This window comes from Branchiostoma lanceolatum, chromosome 14, assembly GCF_035083965.1.
Source record: "Branchiostoma lanceolatum isolate klBraLanc5 chromosome 14, klBraLanc5.hap2, whole genome shotgun sequence".
Lineage (NCBI taxonomy): Eukaryota > Metazoa > Chordata > Leptocardii > Amphioxiformes > Branchiostomatidae > Branchiostoma > Branchiostoma lanceolatum.
Window position 1 is genome coordinate 17301596 of NC_089735.1, and position 22830 is coordinate 17324425.

At 42.1% G+C, this 22830-nt stretch overlaps 3 protein-coding genes and 1 pseudogene across 9 annotated transcripts in view; 2 read left to right on the top strand and 2 right to left on the bottom strand.

Moving 5' to 3' along the window:
* Positions 1–1978, top strand: LOC136448120 (actin-2-like; annotated as a pseudogene).
* A 776-nt stretch (positions 1979–2754) lies between these two features.
* LOC136448118 (potassium voltage-gated channel subfamily A member 1-like) lies at positions 2755–4943 on the top strand. Its single transcript, XM_066447267.1, has one exon. The coding sequence runs from the start codon at positions 3164–3166 to the stop codon at positions 4529–4531; it is 1368 nt and encodes a 455-aa protein (XP_066303364.1). The 5' UTR covers positions 2755–3163; the 3' UTR covers positions 4532–4943.
* A 788-nt stretch (positions 4944–5731) lies between these two features.
* LOC136448119 (sulfotransferase 1C2-like) lies at positions 5732–11590 on the bottom strand. 2 transcript variants are annotated; one of them, XM_066447268.1, is made up of 7 exons: positions 11191–11590; positions 9636–9777; positions 8914–9134; positions 8501–8642; positions 7943–8037; positions 7274–7430; positions 5732–6644 (listed from the first exon to the last, which is right to left on the bottom strand). In XM_066447268.1, the coding sequence occupies exons 2-7, from the start codon at positions 9769–9771 to the stop codon at positions 6535–6537; spliced, it is 861 nt and encodes a 286-aa protein (XP_066303365.1). In that variant the 5' UTR covers positions 9772–9777; positions 11191–11590; the 3' UTR covers positions 5732–6534. The 2 variants fall into 2 exon arrangements, with proteins under 2 accessions (XP_066303365.1, XP_066303366.1); XM_066447269.1 differs by lacking the exon at positions 9636–9777 and having other exon boundaries at positions 11191–11571.
* A 4304-nt stretch (positions 11591–15894) lies between these two features.
* The window catches only part of LOC136448117 (bifunctional heparan sulfate N-deacetylase/N-sulfotransferase 1-like), a 117893-nt gene continuing 110957 nt past the window's right edge, over positions 15895–22830 (bottom strand). For all 6 annotated transcript variants that reach the window (XM_066447261.1, XM_066447260.1, XM_066447263.1 and 3 more), the window contains 4 exons: positions 22293–22467; positions 21704–21874; positions 20551–20660; positions 15895–19946 (listed from right to left, as the gene is read on the bottom strand). In XM_066447261.1, coding sequence (XP_066303358.1) covers positions 19727–19946; positions 20551–20660; positions 21704–21874; positions 22293–22467 — 676 coding nt within the window. In that variant the 3' untranslated portion in view covers positions 15895–19726. The remainder of the gene's footprint in view (positions 19947–20550; positions 20661–21703; positions 21875–22292; positions 22468–22830) is intronic.

The following is a 22830-nucleotide window of genomic DNA, read 5'->3' on the forward strand; positions in this document are numbered from 1 at the left end:
GCGGTCCAAGATTTGCCAGGTTCTTCTGCCAGTTCCAGTGATGCTGCCAGACTAACTCTCCATCATGTGCGAAGAGGAGGTTGCTGCTCTCGTCGTCGACAACGGCTCCGGCATGTGCAAGGCCGGCTTCGCGGACGACGACGCGCCCAGGGCCGTCTTCCCGTCCATCGTGGGCCGCCCCAGGTACCAGGGCGTCATGGTCGGCATGGGGCAGAAGGAGGCCTATGTCGGCGACGAGGCGCAGAGCAAGAGAGGCATCCTGACCACCAAGTATCCCATCGTGCACGGCATCGTCACCAACTGGGACGACATGGAGAAGATCTGGCACCACACCTTCTACAACGAGCTGCGTGTCGCCCCCGAGGAGCACCCCGTGCTGCTGTCCGAGGCTCCCCTCAACCCCAAGGCTAACAGGGAGAAGATGACCCAGATCATGTTCGAGACCTTCAACACGCCGGCCATGTACGTGGCCATCCAGGCTGTCCTGTCCCTGTACGCCTCCGGCCGCACCACTGGTATCGTGCTGGACATGACTTGCTATGTATAGCATTTTGGGCGCTTAAGGACAGGTCCATCTTTACAGACTTTTGCTACAGGCAGCAGGTGCCATTGCGTATTGTGCTGGGAAAGCCACAAACTCCCATAACTTCAGGTTAACTAATTTTGTATTGTCTATCCTCAGCCGAGAGAGAAATCGTCCGTGACGTGAAGGAGAAGCTGTGCTACATCGCCCTTGACTTCGAGCAGGAGATGGCCACCGCTGCCGCCACCTCCAGCCTGGAGAAGAGCTACGAGCTGCCGGACGGACAGGTCATCACCGTCGGCAACGAGAGGTTCCGCTGCCCCGAGACCCTCTTCCAGCCTTCCTTCATCGGCATGGAGTCTGCCGGCATCCACGAGGGCACCTACAACAGCATCATGAAGTGCGACATCGACATCCGTAAGGACCTGTACGCCAACAACGTGCTGTCCGGCGGCTCCAGCATGTACCCCGGCCTGGCCGACCGTCTGCAGAAGGAAGTCACCGCCCTGGCACCCAGGACCATGAAGATCAAGATCGTCGCTCCTCCCGAGAGGAAGTACTCTGTCTGGATCGGCGGCTCCATCCTGGCCTCCCTGTCCACCTTCCAGCAGATGTGGATCGCCAAGCAGGAGTACGACGAGTCCGGCCCCGCCATTGTCCACCGCAAGTGCTTCTAAATATGTTTGTCTTTTTAAAGTATGAAGCACTCTTTTTTCCAAATTTTCGCCATTGCTGTTCATCAGAGTCATCCTGCTCCAAGGTTACGTATCAGAGCCAACCCTCTACGAAATATGACATTCCTTCCCTTGCAAGATAAAAAAACAGATTGACGGGGAGTTTTGTCTGACAGTTTGACACCTCCAAAGAAAGGCAAGGGACTCGGTTTGTGATCGTCGTTAACCGCTAATTCCATTCAAATAAGCCAACTCACATGTAGATAAGGCAAACGAACAACAGTTGGTCAGAACAATAACCTGCTTGAACTATGATTAACTGTTACGTACTTCACAAAGCAAATCACCTCCGGGAAGGAGGGTCACCTCCTGAAGGAGTAGTTGTGATTAGTTTTGTCCGCACGTTCGCAGCTATAACTCACAACCCCTTTGCTGCATTAATATGAAACTTGAATGTCTACTAGTATGCGCGATGTCAGGCTCCAGCTTCCTACACTGCCTGTAATTGAGATAGAGATGTGAATTATGCAAATGAAGACCTAATTTGAATACTTGATAAGAAATTAATTCGTAGTGTAAATGATGCGAATTCCATTCTTGTCACATTTGGAAGTTAAGTTGGACATTATTAGATATGAATCATGCAAAGCAGGGCCTCATTTGCATAATTTATGAGCAAATGTTACAATAGCCTTCTTTGCTAAGATGAGACTTTGAAACTTTGAACAACTTGTTCTTGCCTGGGACTGTGCCCTTGTACCTATAAATCAAGATCGTTTGACAGATTTGTCTGAAATTTGGCATGTCGGTAGTGAAAGAGGGTATCAAACACCTTAGCCACACCGCAAACACCATAATAACTTCACGGAGGATTTGATCCATGGTAGATAGTTGTTGATGTTTCTTTTTACGTTGTTTTATTCTTGTCTGTGTACATGCAATGAATATAAAATATAAGATAAAATCAAACCACTTAGAGCTCATCAATCATCACGAGCCACACAACGTCATAGCATTTTTCTACGACATAGCAACACAGAGCGCGCATTTGTTCAACCCTCTATCGTTGATAGCGTTCTGGTGTCCTATTTCCAAAGATTCCCAAGATGCCTCTACTCTTCCTCGTGTGGTTCGCTTGCACCCGTTCGTGAGCTTGTTAAACAATCTGGCTCTATATACGGGGGTTGTTATCGTATGAGAGCTTAACTGCCTTGGCCAGCGGCACATTTTTATCAGAAGTAACGGCGAATTTATCCTTAAAGTAACCCTGGTCTCGTGCCAATCTGTTCCCCGGCACAGGCTACCAGAAAGGCAATCTTGTGGATGGGTTACTTCTGTATGGCGCGACCTGATGTTGGCATCGCTATCTGTCATCACCTAACGTAACAGTAAAGCGATTTAGATCCGACGCTAAATTAAGCAGCCCACGCCCGCGGTTATCTTTGTAAACTGAAGGGATCGCCCATGGAGAGCCACATTGGCAGGCCAGGCAGAAGCAAATGCTTAATTAAGAAGCAAAACATTGTGTTCATAGAAGGACGGAAGACATCTTGCCATACATACTACATCGCAAACACAATTTAAGAAGTCTTACTTTATTGCAACATTCAGTTCTGTTTCCGATAAACTGACAGAGGAAAAGGACACCGCGGCAATGAACAAATCGTGACTATTATAACCCGTTGTACAAAGGGCAAGGGCTATGTGACCCAGAATAGCAGCGTCGTGTCGTTAAACCATGGACGTGAATTTCAGTCACAAGATTTTGATAGGAAAGAAACTAGTCTGTCTCCCCTCGCGGGTATCAATTACGTGGACTGGACACCGGAGTATGTGCAAAGTATGTAAAACACTGCTTTATTTATAACTCAGGAGGTCCATTCGACAGGAGGCCATAGGAAGGGTGCCAGTTCTTGTAGTGCCAGGACTCTAACGCTTGTGCTTGGCCACTTGTCCTGAAACCACAATGGAGTCAGCATGGATACTGGGAGCGTACACCGCGTCGGGCGAGCTCGCCACCCCTCGGACCCAACGCCGAATGTTGTTCGGCATGGTCCAGCGCCAACAATACCGCTGGCGGGAATTCGACCGGGACATGACGGCGGACCGCGCCCGGGCAGCGCTCGCTCATCTCCGCCGAAGAGTGGTGATCAACGTGGCAGGACTCAGATTTGAGTTGGAGCCTGAAACGTTGGCGAGGTTCCCCAACACCTTACTTGGGAGTGCGGAGAACAGGAAGAAATTCTACGATCCTTACAGGGACGAGTACTTTTTTGATCGACATCGTCCAAGCGCAGAAGCCATAATTGCGTTTTACCAGACAGGAGGCCGTTTAGACCGCCCAGATGAGGTACCAGTAGACGTCTTCACCGACGAAGTCAGGTTCTTCAAGTTGGGGGACGATGTCATCCAAAGATATCGAGAAAAAGAAGGATTCCACAGAGCAGCCGAGCAGCCTTTACCGAGAAGCAAACTAGTCAAAGACCTGTGGGTTTTAGCGACGAAACCCAGAAGTTCGCCCTGGGCTATTCTGTTCGCTTTCTTCTCTGTGTTTGCGATTCTTCTGTCCGTAGCAGCAGTGTGTGCTGAAACCCTGCCTATGTTGAAACACTCCCGTAATGAGAAATCTCCATTCACGGACACTTATTTCCTTATCGAGTCCGTCTGCACAGGCTGGTTTGTTTTGGAATTACTGCTGCGGGTTCTGACGTGTCCGAACAGGAAACGGTACTTTAAAAGTACGTTGCACATATACGACATGATCGCCGTGACTCCGTGGTTCATCACGATTGTCGCCATGATGGTGGACCCGATGTACATGTACTCCGGCTGGGCCATGCGCGTCACCCGCCTGCTCCGCGCCACTCGCGCCCTGAAACTGGCCAGATATTCGCGCGGGCTCCGCATGATCGGCCTGGCCCTGACTGCGAGCTTGCCCGACATCGGAATGCTCGGGGTTTTCATGGGCATCTGCATCATCTTATTCGCCTCCGCTATTTTCTTTATCGAGTTTGGATACGAGTCTACCCACTTTGAGAGCATCCCGGACGCGTTTTGGTGGGCTCTCATTACCATGGTAACGGTAGGGTACGGAGACCACTACCCTACCACCGGCGGAGGGAAATTCCTGGGCAGCATCTGTGCCTTAGCAGGGATCCTGACCATAGCTCTACCTGTTCCCGTCATCGTTACAAAATTTGACGAACTGTATGACAGACAAACGGAAAAGGACAACGAAGAAGACGAAGAAGAACGCAAGAAAGACGAAGACATGGAAGATTCAGAGGATGAAACTCTGTCAGAGGCTCCAACCACTAAAGAAACGATAGTATAGTCATTAGTAATAACGTAATTATAACAACAAATCTATATTGTACGTATGAACTTGACTGTGATTAAATCAATACATTTAAATGGTTGCACGGCTTAGTGTTTACGACATCCACTGTGTGGATATTTATAAAAGTAATCAAATGGTTGGGTATCGTTTCAGTTGGGTACCTCTGCCAACGGACATAACTGTCTGTAAACAAGACGTCTAGATCTGAGTTCATAGTCGCTATTTATTCAGTTATTAATGATTATATTTCAACAACTATATATCTATTTATGAAAGATGTGAAGAAATTAATGTACCTCAAAAAGTTACTCAGGGAAGTCTGTGTTTTAACGAGGGAATGAAGCCGACGTTTCTAAATCCCCTAACAGGCCAACACCCAACAGAGTAAATATGTTATGCCAAAAGACACGTCTGTGATTGTTTTGTCCTTCTCGAATTGTTATGATATGGAGAATGTTTCAAACGTAATATGTATGTTCAAGGAGACAGAAATTCAGAATAAGGCCCAGATGAGAAATTGGGGCAACCAAACAGTTCCCTGCCCTGCCCCAGGACTGACCCATGACCAGATTGATTACAATCTGCTATTTGTCCGAGTCTGCTGAAATCAAAAATAACTGTCACATTTCTGAGGGTCGCCAGCATGTAACAGATAGGAAAACTACATGACATCTCGGGTTCCGACGGCAGTGACTATGACGTATTGTTTATTACCCTAAACTTTCTTATATAATTACAAATCATTTAACCGTTGTTACCAGCCCAAAACGACAGGACTATTCTTCCACAAGCATAGGAGAAATATTTTAAAAGTAGGTTGATGATTTAACGTATGTGGAAAATACTACGTAGAACGGGTCACATTTCTCGCCTAGAATGAGGGACAACATAGACACTGATGGCGGTGGGGTGGTGTTATGCACCTGTTCCTGATGTTCTAAACGAGTCAAAAGTCGCTGGAGATGACCAGCTCAGTCATGTGCGACCATTTGGCGGTGTTCAGTAACGGTCAAGTAAGTCAAGTAACGGTATGAGATGTCTACTACGTAACACGAAATTGAAGGATTTGTGTTAGAACTTATAGTAGGTGACGTCTTTGCTGCAGACATCTGCTTGGACCGTCCAACCACGTGCACTTCTGCTGACAACACGTCACATACGCCACCAAATATGCAGGTTAATGCAAACATCACATCGGGATCCAAATCTTTATTCAGTAACAGTGGTTTCTGACAGGTAACCTTGGCGGTATTTCATGTCGGTGACGGGATATTTTACTTAGTTGCTATAAACTTAGAACTTTCTTTTTCCATGCAGCAAATTTTAAAATCCGACTTAAAAGCGACACCTGTACACCGACACACCTTCCTGTGCAATCCCAATCAAAGACAATCTCCTTGATGAAAGGTCACTGATAAAGTTTTCTGGTGCCGTCTCTTTAATGTCAAGACACTGAGCCACTCACACAACTTGAACATTTATCGACCTATGGCTGTATTCACCTTGGAATTGGATTACAGAGTCCGGGCCACGGCGTTGACGAAATGGAGTCGGGTAGAAGAGATTTCAATTAAATGTTCACGTTCAATGGTGAGGTCACGGCCATATTGGAGACACGATCCGATTGAGATTGAAGGAGATGAGGTGGGTGTGGTTGTACTGATGTACTGTCACATCTGCAGACCATGGCAGCCAAGGATAATAAAAGGAACATACTGAAACTCCCTCTGGCGGAACAAACAGAAATTCAAGGGCGGACACACACACACGCACATGCACACACACATTCACGCATACACACATTCACACACACACACACATATGACGTCCGTGCTTGTAATAACTTTGAGTAGCTCGTGTAATATTTTTATTGAAGTCCACAGAGCACAAACCCCATCTTCTCCCAATTCTTGAAGTGGCCTTTATGGCAGAGAAAAAAAATCAAATTTTCTTCATACTGCTATATGAATTTAGGTAATGAAGCAATATCAAATAGGTCATTCAAAGTCAAAGGTGATGCCGGTCCCGCCAAGCTTCTTCTCATACCAGGTGTCAAAGGCTTTATTCTGTTCTGGTGAAAACATGTTCTTCCAGTCTCCAACAATTCCTGTGAGGGCAGCCAGGAAACATGTTGATTGTCAAACTTGGAACTTGTTTCATATCGTAACATTGACTGACAGATTATTGGCCTCAAACCAAGCGATAACTTTTTCTGGCTAGTCTTATTTAAGCATCAAAGAATGATTGAGGAAGATTCTGCAAAGTTCTTGATGTAAATGAAAAGTAATCAATGACCAGGAATCAAGTTGTATAGCTGAATGCACAGTGCAGTATCAGTATTTTGTATATGTACTCTATCAGATGTATTCTACTAAGGATGTCTCCCACTGGGTGTTTGCGGATTCTTAAGCTGGTATCTCACTGGAGTTTCGGCACGATGGCGTCGTCGTCGCGTCCTAAATTGGATTTGTGTTACCCTTGACTTTATAATGGCAATATTATGCAAAACGCACAAGTATGACTAAAAAGACAACAGAACACATAATGCGAAGAAAGATTTGATTTTATCGATGAAATTCGTTGAACACTCAGTCGCTCAGTCGCAGCAAGGTCGCCAACGTGAGGCGGGTCCAGTGAGTTACCCGCTTTCGATTTGTAGTCGTTTGGAAGTTGGTAACTGGTAAAATTACGGTTAATGGGGTCAAATTGTCCGACAAGACAATGAGAAGAACTCACCTTTCCTGGGTAGCAACCTTATCTCTGGTATCTCCGAGTTGGCCATTTCTGTCTTCATGTTGTCAAAAGTACAGGCCTCCGCGACGGCTGTCAGGGCAGATTCCTCCAGCTCAACGTCCAGAAATGCCACCACGGTCTTTACAGCGCTTAGCAGATCCTTAAAATAAATGTAAACCTATTTGTTGTATCTTTTCTTCACCTGGGTTCATATTCTCATTACTACATATAGACAACACCCAGTTTGTGTTAGCATGAAATTTCATCTCTGTTCGTACATGACATTATGAAAAGGACTTAACAAGGGTTGCCCTCGCCGAATGGACCAGTCCTCTATCATCCTGTAGTCTCCTTTATTTAGCCGGGACGTGGGCCCCTAACACTCTCTTTTGGCACAGTGTTCACGTCACACTGAAATGACGTATCCCGAGCAATCGGGTCCTCAGTTATCCTGCGGAAGACCAGAGGACCAGAAACTCGAACATTTGGCGAGTCGCAGTCCTTGTTTTGAAGACTTTGAGTAGAATTGACTCGTTTTTCAGAACTCCGATCTGTCATGGTCGACAGGAACATGTGGAGGCATTTGTGTCACCTCACAGAGGATGAACTGAACTGACCTTCAGAATATATACGTGTTGTATATTTATAAATGGCTTCTAATCTGATCTTTACCCTTTTCATGTCCTCATACTTGAGGAAGAGGAAATGGGGGTCGTCACACATCTGCCACCAGCCCAACAAGTGGTCACAGTAGTCTCCGTAAGGCACTAGATAAGGGACGAATAGAATAATAGAAAACGCACTAAATGTATTTCTTCAATCGAATTTGTGTCATCATCTACGGTATTGAGGTGACATCGATCGTCTTATATTAGTGTACTACTAGTGTAGTACACACACGTTAATTACACTTGAAATACAAACACACATATTTCCATTTTTTACCCAGACGTCGAATTATGTAAGCCCTGTGTTTCCGTCCATTCGGGGCAATTTCTAATAAGGTACACAATTTACCTAGACCTCAGATAACAATTGAACCAGGCCTAGACCTGTACTACTATGTCTTTCCTGAACATAACACAGTCCGGAACACAGTCCGGAAGACAGTCCTATGTATGTGCCTTTTCTTCTCATAGGGAAAACCTTTTAGTCAGACTGCAACGGACAGTCTGATCGATGTACACGTACCAACGAATATTTGGATACCAGCGTGACTGACGGACTCACCGTTTCCGTTGATGAAATTCTGTGCAAACTGTTCCCAGGGAATAGTTACTTTAAAATCCCTCAACTGCCACATGTTATGGGCATAATGATAAAGTGACACAGCTGTGTCTTTGGGGTTCCTCATTGGCACGAACACTTTGACCTGTGTGTGAAACAAAAGGAAAACAAGATTATCAGGCCGACACATGACGTCACAAACCAACATGACGGCGCCCATTGACACAAGGGAAAAACAGAACGACTGTGTTTGAACGGTAGCTAAACCCCTCTGCAAATACATTTTCGGAAGTGCGCATACGGCTGTATGTTCATGTGAGAGAATAAATACAATGAAACAAATGCACATTCCCCGAAGATGATGTCAAGCAAGTTTTCTCAAGAAAGGAAAAAATAATACCAAAAAGCTTTCAAACCTTCTTCTGTGGCTTGGATATCCCTGGCGGCGCAAATGGAACAGGCAGGTGTGTTTTCACGAGGCGAGGGGAGGGCATCTCTGCGAGCCTGATGTAGCCCGGCAGTGTGGCTGATGGGCGCGTCATCTCGATGGGGCCGACATCCATCCCCTCCGCGCTGCCCTTTATTTTCCCCGCAGCTGCTAAGATCTTCAGGATGATCCTCACAAGCCAGGTTGACCCTTGTAAAAAAGGGTTGAATTGCATGACTGCTTTAGTTAAAAATCATGCATTCTGAGTTACGAAGTTTGCAATTATATAGGGCGTACCTAAACACAACATCAGGTACAGATGACAAGATGATACGGTACCACTTCTTCCGGGCCCCATATGCTAAAATGTATGATGAGCACGAGATAAAAACAAACAAACAACGAAGCTACCAATTAAAAAAAAAAACCCACCTCATCTAGCAACCGATACCGTTATACCAGTTGAGGTTATTTGAGGCTTAATGGAAAGCCACATACACACACACACACACACACACACACACACACATACACACACACACACACACACACATACACACACACACACACACACACACACAAACGCACATCATACTTTATGTTCTTGATAGCGTGTAGACAGCCTACGCGCGTAACATAAACATTGACATTTCTTTCTTCACGTGTATCTCCCTAATAGCAAGATGTCAAATTCATTATTGCGGACAGTACCTGTCTTTCCAAAACTTGCCACAACAATGTCATCATCTCGAATATGGTAGTTCGGCATGGCATCCAGGTTTTCCCTGGTGACGGGAAGAGGGAAACGAACCCCCTTGTACTCCCATGTTACCCTCGTAAAACTCATTGTGCTCTGTAAAGTCGTCAATTACAACAAAAACAGACCAGGTTCATGAACAAAGACTAAAGAACCACGACCTCATACATTCGTCAAATGCTGTTGACCATTTCGAGTGACATATTTTGAATATTTCTCGTTGCATATGCAAACAAGGTCGTCTTCTGTTGATCATCTTCTCTACCCAAATTACACAAGTTCTTCAAATTACGAAAGTCTTTTCATAGCAAAGAAGTCTACTGAAGCATTTCATCACAAATCATGTAAATGAGGACATCATTTGCATAATCTAAGTCCAATGATGCTTATCCATACGCCACAACAATGAAATTGTGGTCATTATGTATGCAAATGAGGTCACATGAGCAATGCTATCCACAAACACACAGCAGACAAGTGACATCGAAACCTGAAACTCGAGTTCGGCGACCTTTACAACTGATGTGCTCTAAAGATTTCTCATTTGCAGACATTTTATTAGTTATTGATCTTCCCTAGCAAAATAATTCATGTTGTTCAAAGTAGATAAGTTTTATCTCAGCAAATAAGGCTATTGTACACTTTTCTCATGGATGTCCCTGATTTGCTTGATTTATGCCTGATGATGTTCACCTTTAGTTCCAAAGGCCATAAGTATGAAATTCCCGTCATTGACCACATAACTCTAGAACGTCTGGATGGATTGTAATGGCATTTTCTCTGTGGGTAGGTGTTGGGAAGACGAAGGTGAAGGTAGATTCTGCTGTTTTTGTATCTGTTCACTTGGACGTGCTATGGTATTGATTTTTAGTGGCATGTAGGTTTCGGCCCTCAAGCAGCTTGCTCTCGAACTGCATTGGCGTTTTGGTCAAAATCTTCCAAGGAGAATAAATGAACAACGGAACGACGGATTTCCATGATATCTTTATCTATAAATTTATATTTGCAGTGTTTTCCATTATAAATAAATTGTGTCATATGAGGTTTATGCTAGGTGGAACATTAACAGTTACCAATTATGCAAATAAATTCCTAATTCGCATAATTAATGAAAAGGTGTAATAATTCTTCTAGGTGGTAAATGATTGGACTGTTAACATTGTGATCTGTGTAAGTTAGTCAAAGGTGTACATGACCAAGCATATATTATGCAAATACAGAAGTCATTTTCATTATCAAGATATGTCATGGAGATATGAGGTTTCCGAACTCTTCTTCATTTTGCAAACGATGTTTTCATTTGCATGATTGATATCTACTGACGTTCCTCTCTTTTCATTTACATATGTCACGGTTTTAAAGCCCTATGATTGATACAGATGGAACGCAGAGGATTCCTGAAATAACCTCATCAATGATGCAAACTAAACCCTGATTTACATTTACATATAATTCATAGAGGACTGAATTAGACAATTATGATAATCATCACTTAAACTATCTACGTACCAAAAGTAATGACGATTCGTCAACCTCTTCTTGAACTATACTGAAGCAGTTGCACTTGAGCAGCAAATACAGACAGGTTTGCTCTCAGGATCAATATTCTGCAGCTGGAGGAGACATCGCTCGTTTCATCGCGATCAACCTCGGTCAGAGGCCATAGTACTAGTATACCCACGGTTCCCTGGTTACTTCCGGGGTTGAGGTAAGTCTGACATTTACGTATGAGAACATGTAATACTTTGTTATGTGTACATATTTCTGTTCTAGCTGTATAGTATGTACGGCATTATATAACTGACTAAGGGTATTACGTATATCACTGTACAGTGTGCATTCTAGAACGTATTTCGTTTTCATTTGGAGGAGCGTGGCGTGGCGGCTGAGCTCGGGTGAATCTTGACCAGCTTCGATTTGCAGGGGGTGATCGCTTATCATTACCTTCGCCGAGTACTATAGTACTCGGGGTAGATTATGTTTTCGGTTGAGCCAGCTGTTTGGTGGGTCTGTATGTATGTCAAGAGCATAACTCAAGAAACCTTTGATGAATCTTTATGATTTTTGGTAGGTGTGTAGTGGTTGTGCAAAGAAAGGTCAAGTTCAAAAATGGTTTACCTTACGTTTTTGAACAGTACTGCAGCGGACTTTTAATTTTTGTGCGTTTGTATGTAGGCGAAAAAAGTGACGGAAACGTTGATAGATCTTCATGATTTTTTGCAGGTGTGTAGATGTTGTGGAAACAGAGATCAAGTTCAAAAATGGTTCTGGCATTTTCCGTCGGTACTGCAGCGGGCTTTGTGTGGATGTGTAATTCTTGTGGACAACATAACTCAAGAAGCTGTGGATGGATCTGTATGATATTTAGTGGATGGGTAGGGTTTACGGAAAGGAAGGTCAAGTTCGATAATGGGCCTTCTAGCGAGTACCTAAGGTACTGCAGCGGAGCTTCAAAATTTCGGAGCATATTTTCTGAAAGTGCTATGGTCATGATATTTGTGTGGTAGATAGTTCATGCCACAAGAAGTAAGTTCTGTAAGTTTGGGCCCCCTAGCGGCTTGTTTAGAACTGCAGTGGGTGTTTTTGTTCTGACATTCGGACACGTATTACTTGAGAAGGGGTGAAGAGATTGTCGTGAAGTTTTGTATGTGGAGAGCTCAGATGGTGCTTTACACAATCGATGTCTAATTATAGAAAACAGGAGCTAATCTGCATAATTAGTAAGGATAATTGTAAATCCATTGCATTCCATAATGGGGGCGTGTTCCCGAAACAGGCCAGCAGAAGGCCTTGCCTAGAAGTGTAAATAAACAGATGGTGTACATAAATAAACAAATGGGGCAGTCTCACTACAATTCAAACAGATGTGTGGGTCCGGTTTTTTTTAAGTGTTCAGTTTCTGCATTTTTGTCAAACACACGGTTGGAGACATAACGGCAAGGGAACCAAATAGAAAGCCTTACAAAACACCTAAAAACATGTGAATAACCAGCCGGACCAACTCCTCTGCTCAGAGAGTACACTGCTAGGTATTACCTAGCACCGTATGGAAAAGTAACATGTACTATGTCTTGCAAAATGTGTATGATATGGAATAAAGATTTATTCTATTCATAAAAAATATTGACTGTACCATCTAATTATAACTTTCAATTTTCTTGATGACCAGTTATAACATATATCAGCACACTATACACATATACTAGTCCTGTACCACCAAATGAGTTTTATCCCTATCTAGACTGGACTCATTCTCCCCCCCCCCCCCATCATAACTTTCAAACGGTATGGTGTATGATCAAGTTTGCAGGGGGTGATAAGCATGTAAATATTAATCACTCTCCACAATAAGCCTTGATTATTTGACGAAGATAATGTGTTCGTGCAACTCTAGTTATATACTTTAATAGCTTTGTCTTGGCTCGTCGATGGCTTAAGTTTCTGATACCAAGTTATTTTCCAAGGTATTTTCTCTTTCTGAGTTCAACGTATGCTTGAATTTTTTTGTAAGTTCTTAGTTTGTTTCCTTGATTCTCTTTCATGTCAGGAGAGTTGAGTTCTGAGTAAATATTTTGAACAAAAGTGTCATTCAGTCTTTGTTTGACTTCAGTCTGAGTATATAATGTGTTGCTGTCCCGGTTTAACAAATGGTACGAAAAACCCAACTCCTCCATGATTTTACTAACATTGGATAGCCAGCATGGAATCTTACAGCGATGTAACTCTTACTGTACTAGAAAAGCTTCGAATTATAGTCTATTTGTTGGTACTTCATTAACTTATCTTTTGTAATATGAGTATTCAATCTAGAATGTTTCAATCCACAGCGGGTAACGTTACCTGCCAAGTTCTATTAAACAAAAAGTACACAACGCACTGTCCAGTTGTCCATTGTATTTGGTGTTCTTATAGACTCGTGTTATTGTCATCTTATTGTTTGTGTTGGACAATAAGTACAACTATCGGGACAAGAATCTAGTGTCGAACTGACTTGCTCAGTATTAGTTAGAGAATGGGCGTGGCGAGTGTATGTGGCTTTGGTAAAGCCCCGCCCTCCCGAGGATTTTGTTAGCAGTCCGAAGGAGGCTGAGGAAAGATAGCAATGGTCTAATTATAGTTATCATAGGAAAAACATAGCGTGACGTAAGGATTAACTGTTACAATCTTGTTCCCACGCACAGACAGACACACACACAAACGCCGACGAAAACATAACCTTCTGGGCGAAGTTAAATGTCAATTACCTCCATGAAAAATAGATACTTTGTTTTGGGTGTGTCTGTGTGTGTCCGTCTGTCTGTGTTTCCGGATTTGTTTAGTTAGCAGTGTATTGTAATAATATTTAGTATGTGAGTTGGTGTAGATAAGACAAAGGTCAAGGTCGATTTTGGGCCCCTGGTATGTGACCTTGGTACTGCAGCAGAACGTCATGTTTTTGTATATTTTGACAAGGATACGCTATGGCTTTGATTTTTTGGTGGCAGATGGCTTTTGATGTAAAGCCCCTGTCACACCTGTGCGCATAAATAATTCCGTGTGAATTCCGTACTAGATTTTGACAATACGGGGTTGCACGCTCAAAATATCAATTTTTTTTAGTCATGCGCGGCGCACATATAGCGTATGAATAGCGAATTCAGCGCATCAATTGCGTATGAGACATGTATGATTTGCATATGAAGTGCATATGTCGGACAGATGCACTGCGTATTTATAACGTCTGAGCTGCGTAACAGCGTTCGCACGGAAGTTTTGGGTAGTTACGTTCCAAAACAATCAGGCGTAACGTTACCTAAAATTTTCACAAAACGATTGAAATACGCATTAGGTGCGTATTGTGTGTACGCCTGTGTATGACAAAATATTGATACTGGAAACTGCCCAGAACAGCGGGTTTCCATGATATTCGGAATGCTGGTAGCTTACACAGAAATGTTCACAATGAGATGGAAATTATGCAAATCGGGACTTGATTTACATAATTGATGAGGAAATTCTATTATATGATAATTCCAATGTTTTGTACAATGGGACCGAAATGCATGTAACAACTTAAAGGTTTGTGGAACATTAACAGACACCAATTATGCAAATAAATCAATGATTAACGTGTAATCAAAATATTTCATGGAATTATGAGTCTCCGAACTCTTGTTTTAGGCAGCGTTTGTCAGTGTGTCTGTTGGTCAACAAGATAACTCAAGAACGGCTGGATGAATTGGTTTCAAATTTGGTGTGTTGGTAGGGTGTGACGAAAACTGGTTTTGATATTTCGTGTTGTGGACATGCTATGGGATCACATTTGTGTGGCAGATAGCTTTTGACGTCTGAGGACAACGTGGGGCAGGTTTGGGCCCGCTAATTTTGTGCTTTTCACACTCATATATGTTGTATATGGTTTTTATGAAGGATTTTCTTTTGGGGTACATTTGTACCCCAGTCGGATGCAGTAACACGAAAGGTGGTTATACCGGATATACAGATACAGACGACAACATACTCTCAACAGTGAACATGGCAAATACCGCCATGCTCACAGTGTGAAGTTGATTGTCTGTAATCTTGATAATCATCATCATAGCTTGATAATATGGCGTAATAAAGATGTTGAATCATCTGTAGCAATGTTGTAATGAAGGATCCGTTTCTTATTACCTTGCTTTCAGTATTATACCAGGTGCTTCATGCATAGACAAGGATGAAAGGATGGACAGCCCTGTCGCTGCATCACAAGATAACACCTGAAGTGACATGAGCATGACACACTCCACAAGTCTGTTTGACACTGAGAATGGTGAAGAGGCTGTGAAATGTCCTATGATACAGGATGATGCGAATGACTGTTCAGATCCTTTCAGTAGCATTTAACCATAATAGTATTATTCAATGAATATATATACATTTGTACAAAATGTACACCTTCTAATGTTTTCAAACATTAAAAAAATCATACTTCCTGACCTTGATTCTTGCTGTCAGGTAATAAGATAAATCTTTGACTATACAGTGAACATGGCATCCGATTTGGAACCTGGCATTCTTGGGATATTCTGTCTGCCTGGGATTTTGGTCCCCCCCCCCCCCTCAGAGTCTCAAAAATCGACCTAATCAGTTATCAGGCTTCCTTCTTCAGTAGCTCCCATGTATGGAACATTAAAATTAGCAGAGCAGCTCTCTGCAATTAACAAGCAGCAAAAAGCACCATGGACAATATTTCTGTTCTCAAGTATTTATTCAATTTCTGCTGAAATGTTGACTACACTGACTACTCAAATTGATCTTCTGGTCATCATACAACCAGCTGGATTCTGACAGTCACTTGTCATGAAAATATGTTCATCTGGGAGAAGCTATCGCCACTGTACAACTGCCAGAAATATTGCCAGTCAAGGCTACAATGTTACAGAGGTTCCACAAACATATATAGGGCATGGCATGGTAAAAGTAGTATCACTCTCCAACCCACAGCACTTGGACACAACACTGAGTGTTAACAGGGCTCTGGGTACAAAAGTGAAGAAACAGTTGTCATGGGATTACAGTAGTTCTTTCATTATCGTCATGGAGACCTATATGTATTGTCAAGTCAAGAGGATTGCTAATACTCATTTCTTTGCAATGATACCAGGCAAACGAAAAGTGTACAATACATTTGCCTTCCTATCCCACATAGAAATTTCTCAAATGTCTCTGCAACTTTCAATTTAACAGTGTGTCGGTCAGGAGGCAGGTATTGCCTAGAAATTTTACAAAGAATATTACTAAACAATTATGCACTGGTATGTGTAAATAATGCTTTTGAACAAAATTTGTACGATACATTTGTACATGGAAGATTCTTCCATGTCATGAATGGTACAAGAATTGTTATCTTCTATCACTGAAATAGAGTTTGGTAATGGACCCAGTGGTTGGTATTCATGTAAGTACTTGGACACAAATGATACAACATGTTACATCACTTGTCATATTTATCCATTCTGTGAAGGGTACTGTGTGAAAGGCGCCAGAAGAACCACTGTAATATACTGTAGTCATCTGGGATTTCTATCATGTCAGAATGCTATAAAACATAAAACATACTTAAAGAAAAGAGTGTATACCTGGCGCAAACATGTACATATTTGTTGAATAATACCATCAATCATTGTTGTTAAATACAATCAGAAAATGTTGTAGTCTGGTTTCGTACAAGCTTTAAATCCGACAATGTACTTTAATGTGCCACAGATTGCTCATCACACTGATAAGGGAGGGTGAGTGAGGTGATCTTGTATTATTAACCCTAACAATGTCACAGGCTGCTTAGGACACCCAGTATCAGGGAGCCTGGACACTATAGTAGGGTCAAGTCTTCATTTTATGCAACTTTAACAGTGATGTTGATTATTTTGTAAATATCCAGACAACAATGCCCTGTTTAATATGGGGCTGAATGATGTTTACTTAAAGAATGTATCTTTGGATTTTCCATCCTGGCAATTTTCTGGCTAAGCTTGAAATAAAGCTGCCTTGTTTAAGTCTGTGACATGTCTACTTCTTCAGATGTTAAACTGCCTTTTATCAAAGTTGCATCATTCTATTAAGATCAAGTTATAAATCTGTAATCTTCCTGTAGCTATCTTAGAATATCAACTTGGCTGACATATTTCTTTGGTACTGATAAACTAAAATCAGAAGTAATTTAAGTGTGACTCACAGGGCTGTTGAAAACATTTCTGAACACCACTTCACTGTTCACAGTCCTAACTCAGGCACCAGAACATGTGTGGATAGCTGACATGACCAGACAAGGACTTGGCAGTTGGGAAAGATCAGTCTCTCTCTGTCAGTACTTCTCTAATCATAACATTCAGTATGAATGATAATTCTATCTGCAGAATTACAAAATATATTCCTCTATAGGCATTCCCAGCCCGAGACAGTCATGCACCTAGTGGCTTCTTAACATACCGTTTCCTCAAGAAAAACTTATCGTTTATTGTACAGTACTAGTTGTACTGGCACGATGAAGGCTTTTTATCTCCAGACAACCATACATTTTCCATTTTTTTGGCCATTGCTGATCACACAGAAATCAACTTATCTATGAAATCCAAGTCACCAGGATGATGTATTTTAGGAGAAATGTAAAAGACATTAGAAAATCACAGTCTTTTCTATATCGAAACGTTTTTTAGGTCTGCCTTTCTATTGTTTTAATGTACAATGTTTCAGATTGGATGCCACCAGATGTGAAAGTCTCAGTCAGAAATGCGTTATTGTTAATTGTTTTATATATTACATTAGTATTCACCTCACCCCAAAATTTACATTTAAAACTGGTGAATGGCATGGCTAGTGTAAGAGAAAAGATTACATTAAAAAAACATTTCAGAATCTAAGTTCCATCCATATATCCATATCTTGTACAAACTTCTTAGAAGTTGTCCATGGGCCTACATGTATATGCAGATTCAGTGAGCTAAAATAAGATGAAAGGACTATCATAGGTGTCAGAACACAGTATTTAGCCTCTAGGGATTCACATGGTTAAGATTACCCAAAGTGAGATGCTTTGATGCTTCACAATTTACAGTAGGGTACAAAAAATTGAATTTCAGGCAAATATGTGAAAATTAACTAATTCCCTTATGCCCTCTTTTATGTGATGCTAAGCAGAAGTAAATGTGAATTGCAGTCAAAGCACAGCGGTAGGTGGTAACAGTATTCTGGCACAAATTCAAACAAACATCATAGTCCAACATATACAGCCTCAAAATTCATGTAATCCTCTTCAATTCAGTACAGTGCACGGAACAATCTCTACGGCTTTTTCAAGTACTGTGCTGTCCTTCCCTATGCCTGACTACTGGGGTAGTGGAAAAGTACTGTGTTCTGCGACCATAATGGTGTGCAGCTAACAAAGTCAATTAGTTTTCTTGATAAAAGAAGGGTGGCTCTCCTTCACAAAAGGGATAAAAACAACATTTCTATACTTCACCATTTCTGATATTATGAATGATAGATCTAGAGAAACCCTTGTACCCCCCTCCCCTCCCATGGAGTATGCTTAGACAGCAGTTACACTTCCTGAGTTCAGCTCATGGGAGGGTTCGGGACACATTTCTCTCACACAGGTGTGAAGCTGAACTTCTGTCGTTTCGTTCCCCTCAAACCTGCCTTTTGATATCTGACCACCTGCTTCAAGCCAGACTTCACTAAGCCATTGGTAATCTACACTCCTGTGTGTGACAATTTGTCCCATTCCGCTTATACATATACATGTCTCTAGTATACAGTAACTTTGTTCATTCTCCAAGGTAGGATTTGTCATTTGCGTTCTTCCAAACTGACGTAGTTTTGCTTGCCCCACTTAGCCGCCCTGGTTGAATATGCCTGGAATAGTGTGTTAAACATAATACTAAAACACTGGTGAGGTAAACTGGATAAATGTGTGCATGTGTTTTTTTTTTAATACATGTAAATTCACCTGTCAATTAATGTCTACCATTTTAGTGTCATCAAAATCAAAGAAAAATGGATAAAGATCTATTGCTATACATGCTAGAATGGGCCTGCATTCACCATTTCCATCACTTTCTACAATCATCATTCGAAATTGATGGAAGCTCGGCTACCAGATATATAAGCACAGTTCAGGGTACATAGTTCCAGGCAACTTGGAGTGGATAAGTCTTGACTTGTATTAGTACATCGCAGTGCTGCTATCTGTCACCATGGCACTTTGTCTGTTGTCACAGATGTATGGATATAAAAAACAGCATGGGTAGATCACAAAGTTGATTGGTGAAGAATTGATTCATGGCAGTTTAAATCTCTCTCTATGAAGACTTCCTTGAAAATGCAATTTATATGGATGCAAGCTTTTCATAGCATAAAAATTACACAGCAGTGCTAATCTTCTATCTACATGGATATGATAAATCAAACATTACATAATTCACACTCTTTGCAATCAATATTTTCCAAATTTCTTCTTTTTTTATGTGCAATTGTAAGATGTCTGTGACCTTAGGTGACCTATGGCCGCATTCCACTGACATCATCTCCCCCGGAGCTCCTCTCTCAGCCAATCAGGGAGCTGCTGGCCCAACTTGGTCAACAGTTTGGACAGTTCCACGTTGTAGGGCAGGTAGTAGTTACTGAGGAACTTCTCTGTATCTGACTCCATGGGAGGGTAGTGCCTCCCCTTGCTCCGACCCAGGCACTTTGTCTTCCCGTTCGGCATGACTTGGCAGTAGAATCCTTTTGAGGGATCATACCTGTGGAGGGGAGTAGAGAGGTGCACAAAGTGGTCAGGTATGGAGGACTTCTACTCTGTCGATGGTATGGGCTTGGATACAGGCATTGATCTTGATTGTTAGTATTTCATTTACAACTTATAAGTATAAATTTGGAGGTGTAAACCGGCAACAAGATAGTGACAATGATAAATTTGCAATGGTCATAAATCCTTAGAAACATTCCTGGATCTCATTGTTATTGTGACCATTCCATGAATCTACCCTTACATTTCTCTAGCCAAAGTACATAGTGTAGAGTTTTGAAGAAATCTGCTGAGCTTGCCTAAGAAATGAAAACAGTAAATGCTGGTAAAACACAAACCTCCTGAATGTGTAAAATACTTTACTCAACACAACTGTACTACAGTGTAAACTTTTGACATATGCGACAAGTGGTTTTATTTTTCTGGTTTTTACGATGATCTCTCCACTGACATCAGGACACCACAAACATGCCTTTCCATTGTATCATTACATTACTAATACTACAAATGTACAGTATTGTTTACACTGCAAGTTTATAACATAGCAACCATCTTCTACCTCAAAGCCCTGCATAAGTAATTGAATTTGTAGAATCTACCTGAGATGGCTGTCATAGTCAAAGTGCGGCTTGACCTTGAGGAACTTCTGAGTCTTCCACATGGTGGATACAGGGTCCGTCCTCAGCTGGTCTCCGTCCAAGATCAACAACTGGGGAAACACAAGATCACCGTGTCAAACAAGGAGAACCATTACCAATACAGTTAGTCACTGTGACTTCTGTATTTGTTGACAACCAACAGAAGTTAAAAAACTTCATCATGCCTAACCATTGCACCTCTGCATTGGTGGCAAGGTGAACTAATAACATTGTTTGACCCTTGATCAGCCTGAAACCACAGTTGCAAGTGTTATCAGGCATGTCCAGGAGTTATTGTGGTTAAAACTCATCACAGTTACATGATCAATGTTGTCACCAGTGCATCAGAATCCTATGAATTGTGATTTTTTTTCTTCGGAAAGGACTATATGGAAATTATACATGAGGTATCATCCTAATATATCAAGTGATCTGAAGGGATATAAATCAAAGTTGAAATGTACGTACTGACTGTCTTCTAAGGGAATATTGTTAAAGGCATCCAGAGCATTTTATAAGACTTGGAAATTGGAAACATTCTAGTTGGTGTAATCTTTATGAAATTGAAAATTAATGCCACTGTTTACCACATTTGCGTTCGGATTTCTTTTCAAAGGTGCGCAAAAACGGCACAAAAAAATCTACATGTTCATCGTTTTGTTTCACGCGCCTACTGTAAATACTGTAAATAACATAGCCCCGCCCACCTCCGTCAAAACGTAGAAATGCAAATTACAAACATAAAAATGCAAATATTTGACGGACATGCAGTCACTCTCTCATTGGTCGAACCGCTAATTGTGATGGACAGTCAGGATCAGTCTATTTGGGTTTGGATTTTCTATCAGTTCTCACCACACAACGACATCGTATCTTTGCTATTATATTTTGATATGTAATGGTGTAGTGTTATTGAAACGTACTATCTGTAGGAATGACTAGAAAGTTGAGTTTTTTTATTAAAGTTTCAAGCCTCATAAAATGCTCTGGATGCCTTTAAGTTAACACTACCAGACTCCGATCAGGATCTCTACAGATTGGATCTCTAACTAGACATAAGAAATGATGCAAACAGAAGACCCGTCCTGTAGCTGTGCAGCTGTATCTTTAATACCTGGCTGGCAGGATAGTGGTTCAGCCACATCTCCAGGTGGACGGCGTACTTGCCGGGGTTCAGACACCGGTTCTTGAGTTCCCGCAGGGACCGCGGCGCCTCGTCTGTGGCTGTCACCACCTTGTAGAAGCTGTGGTTCAGCGCAACGGCATCCTCATGTGCTCGCATGTGCTGAGGTCGGATAGACTTGTGTTAGAATGAGTAGTCCTCTACAAGGCAACAAGTACTATATTCCAACAATATCATCTCTTACAATAAATACAGGCTTATCACTGGCTCTGTGCATACGCCTGCTGTCATATACCAGGATGGTGTGTAAGGCTGAAGTAATCTTACTTCTTTTCAAACAATACTTGTCACATATGCCATATGATCATCGTGCGATTTGCAAAATGAGGGCATTTTTGGTCGCGCATAATGTCCTGCAGAATTCAGCTGTCCTGTTACGGAAAGGCTGTCTTACAGCCTTGTACATGCGGGTGGTTGAACATTGAATTTCTACCACATCAAAACCGTACGATGACCTACGATGAATGTGACCACGCCTAAACCAAAACTGAGAAGTTGTCCTAGTTAGCATGCTGCTCACCTGGTACCATGAGTACGCCCTCCTGGCTGGGTTGATAAGAATGGTGACTATCTTGGCACGGGGAAGCAAGGCATGGGCACGCTTGGGAACAAGCTCGTTATCAAAGTACGTGGCACTCTTCTCAAACAGGTACTGTAGACTGGAGTTACTGGGCGTGGGGAAGAACTCCATGTACCTGGGGGGATCATTGTGTTAGGAGATGTCCGAATGCACATATTTTGTACTTTTTTTAACAACTGTTTCCTCCTATTTTTACAAAATGTGAAAGACTGATATCATATATATTCTTAAATCAGGGCTCCAAATGCTGCTTTTCTTCGCATACCTGCACTCGTGCACCTAACATCCACAATTAGCTCAAATCATAAATCCATCACAAAGGTGTGCGATAAGACTGTCAGTGCAGTAAGGAAAATACACCTACATACCCAGTATCTGGACTGATGCAGATAAGGTGCAAGGAGATATTGAAAATACCTGCAAACTCCAATTTTACCTGTACTTGCCTCTACTGTACTGTACTGGCAGAGGTCTATTA

What these genes read in the sequence shown, in the direction of transcription:
- LOC136448118 (XM_066447267.1), top strand. Translation starts at nt 3,164, where the DNA reads ATGGAGTCAGCATGGATACTGGGAGCGTACACCGCGTCGGGCGAGCTC.
- LOC136448119 (XM_066447268.1), bottom strand. Translation starts at nt 9,771, where the DNA reads ATGAGTTTTACGAGGGTAACATGGGAGTACAAGGGGGTTCGTTTCCCT. An exon ending in GGCAAGTTTTGGAAAGACAG is followed by an intron (nt 9,135 to 9,635) that starts GTACTGTCCGCA and finishes CTTTTTTACAAG; the next exon opens with GGTCAACCTGGCTTGTGAGG. An exon ending in AGTATGAGGACATGAAAAGG is followed by an intron (nt 7,431 to 7,942) that starts GTAAAGATCAGA and finishes ATTTATTTTAAG; the next exon opens with GATCTGCTAAGCGCTGTAAA.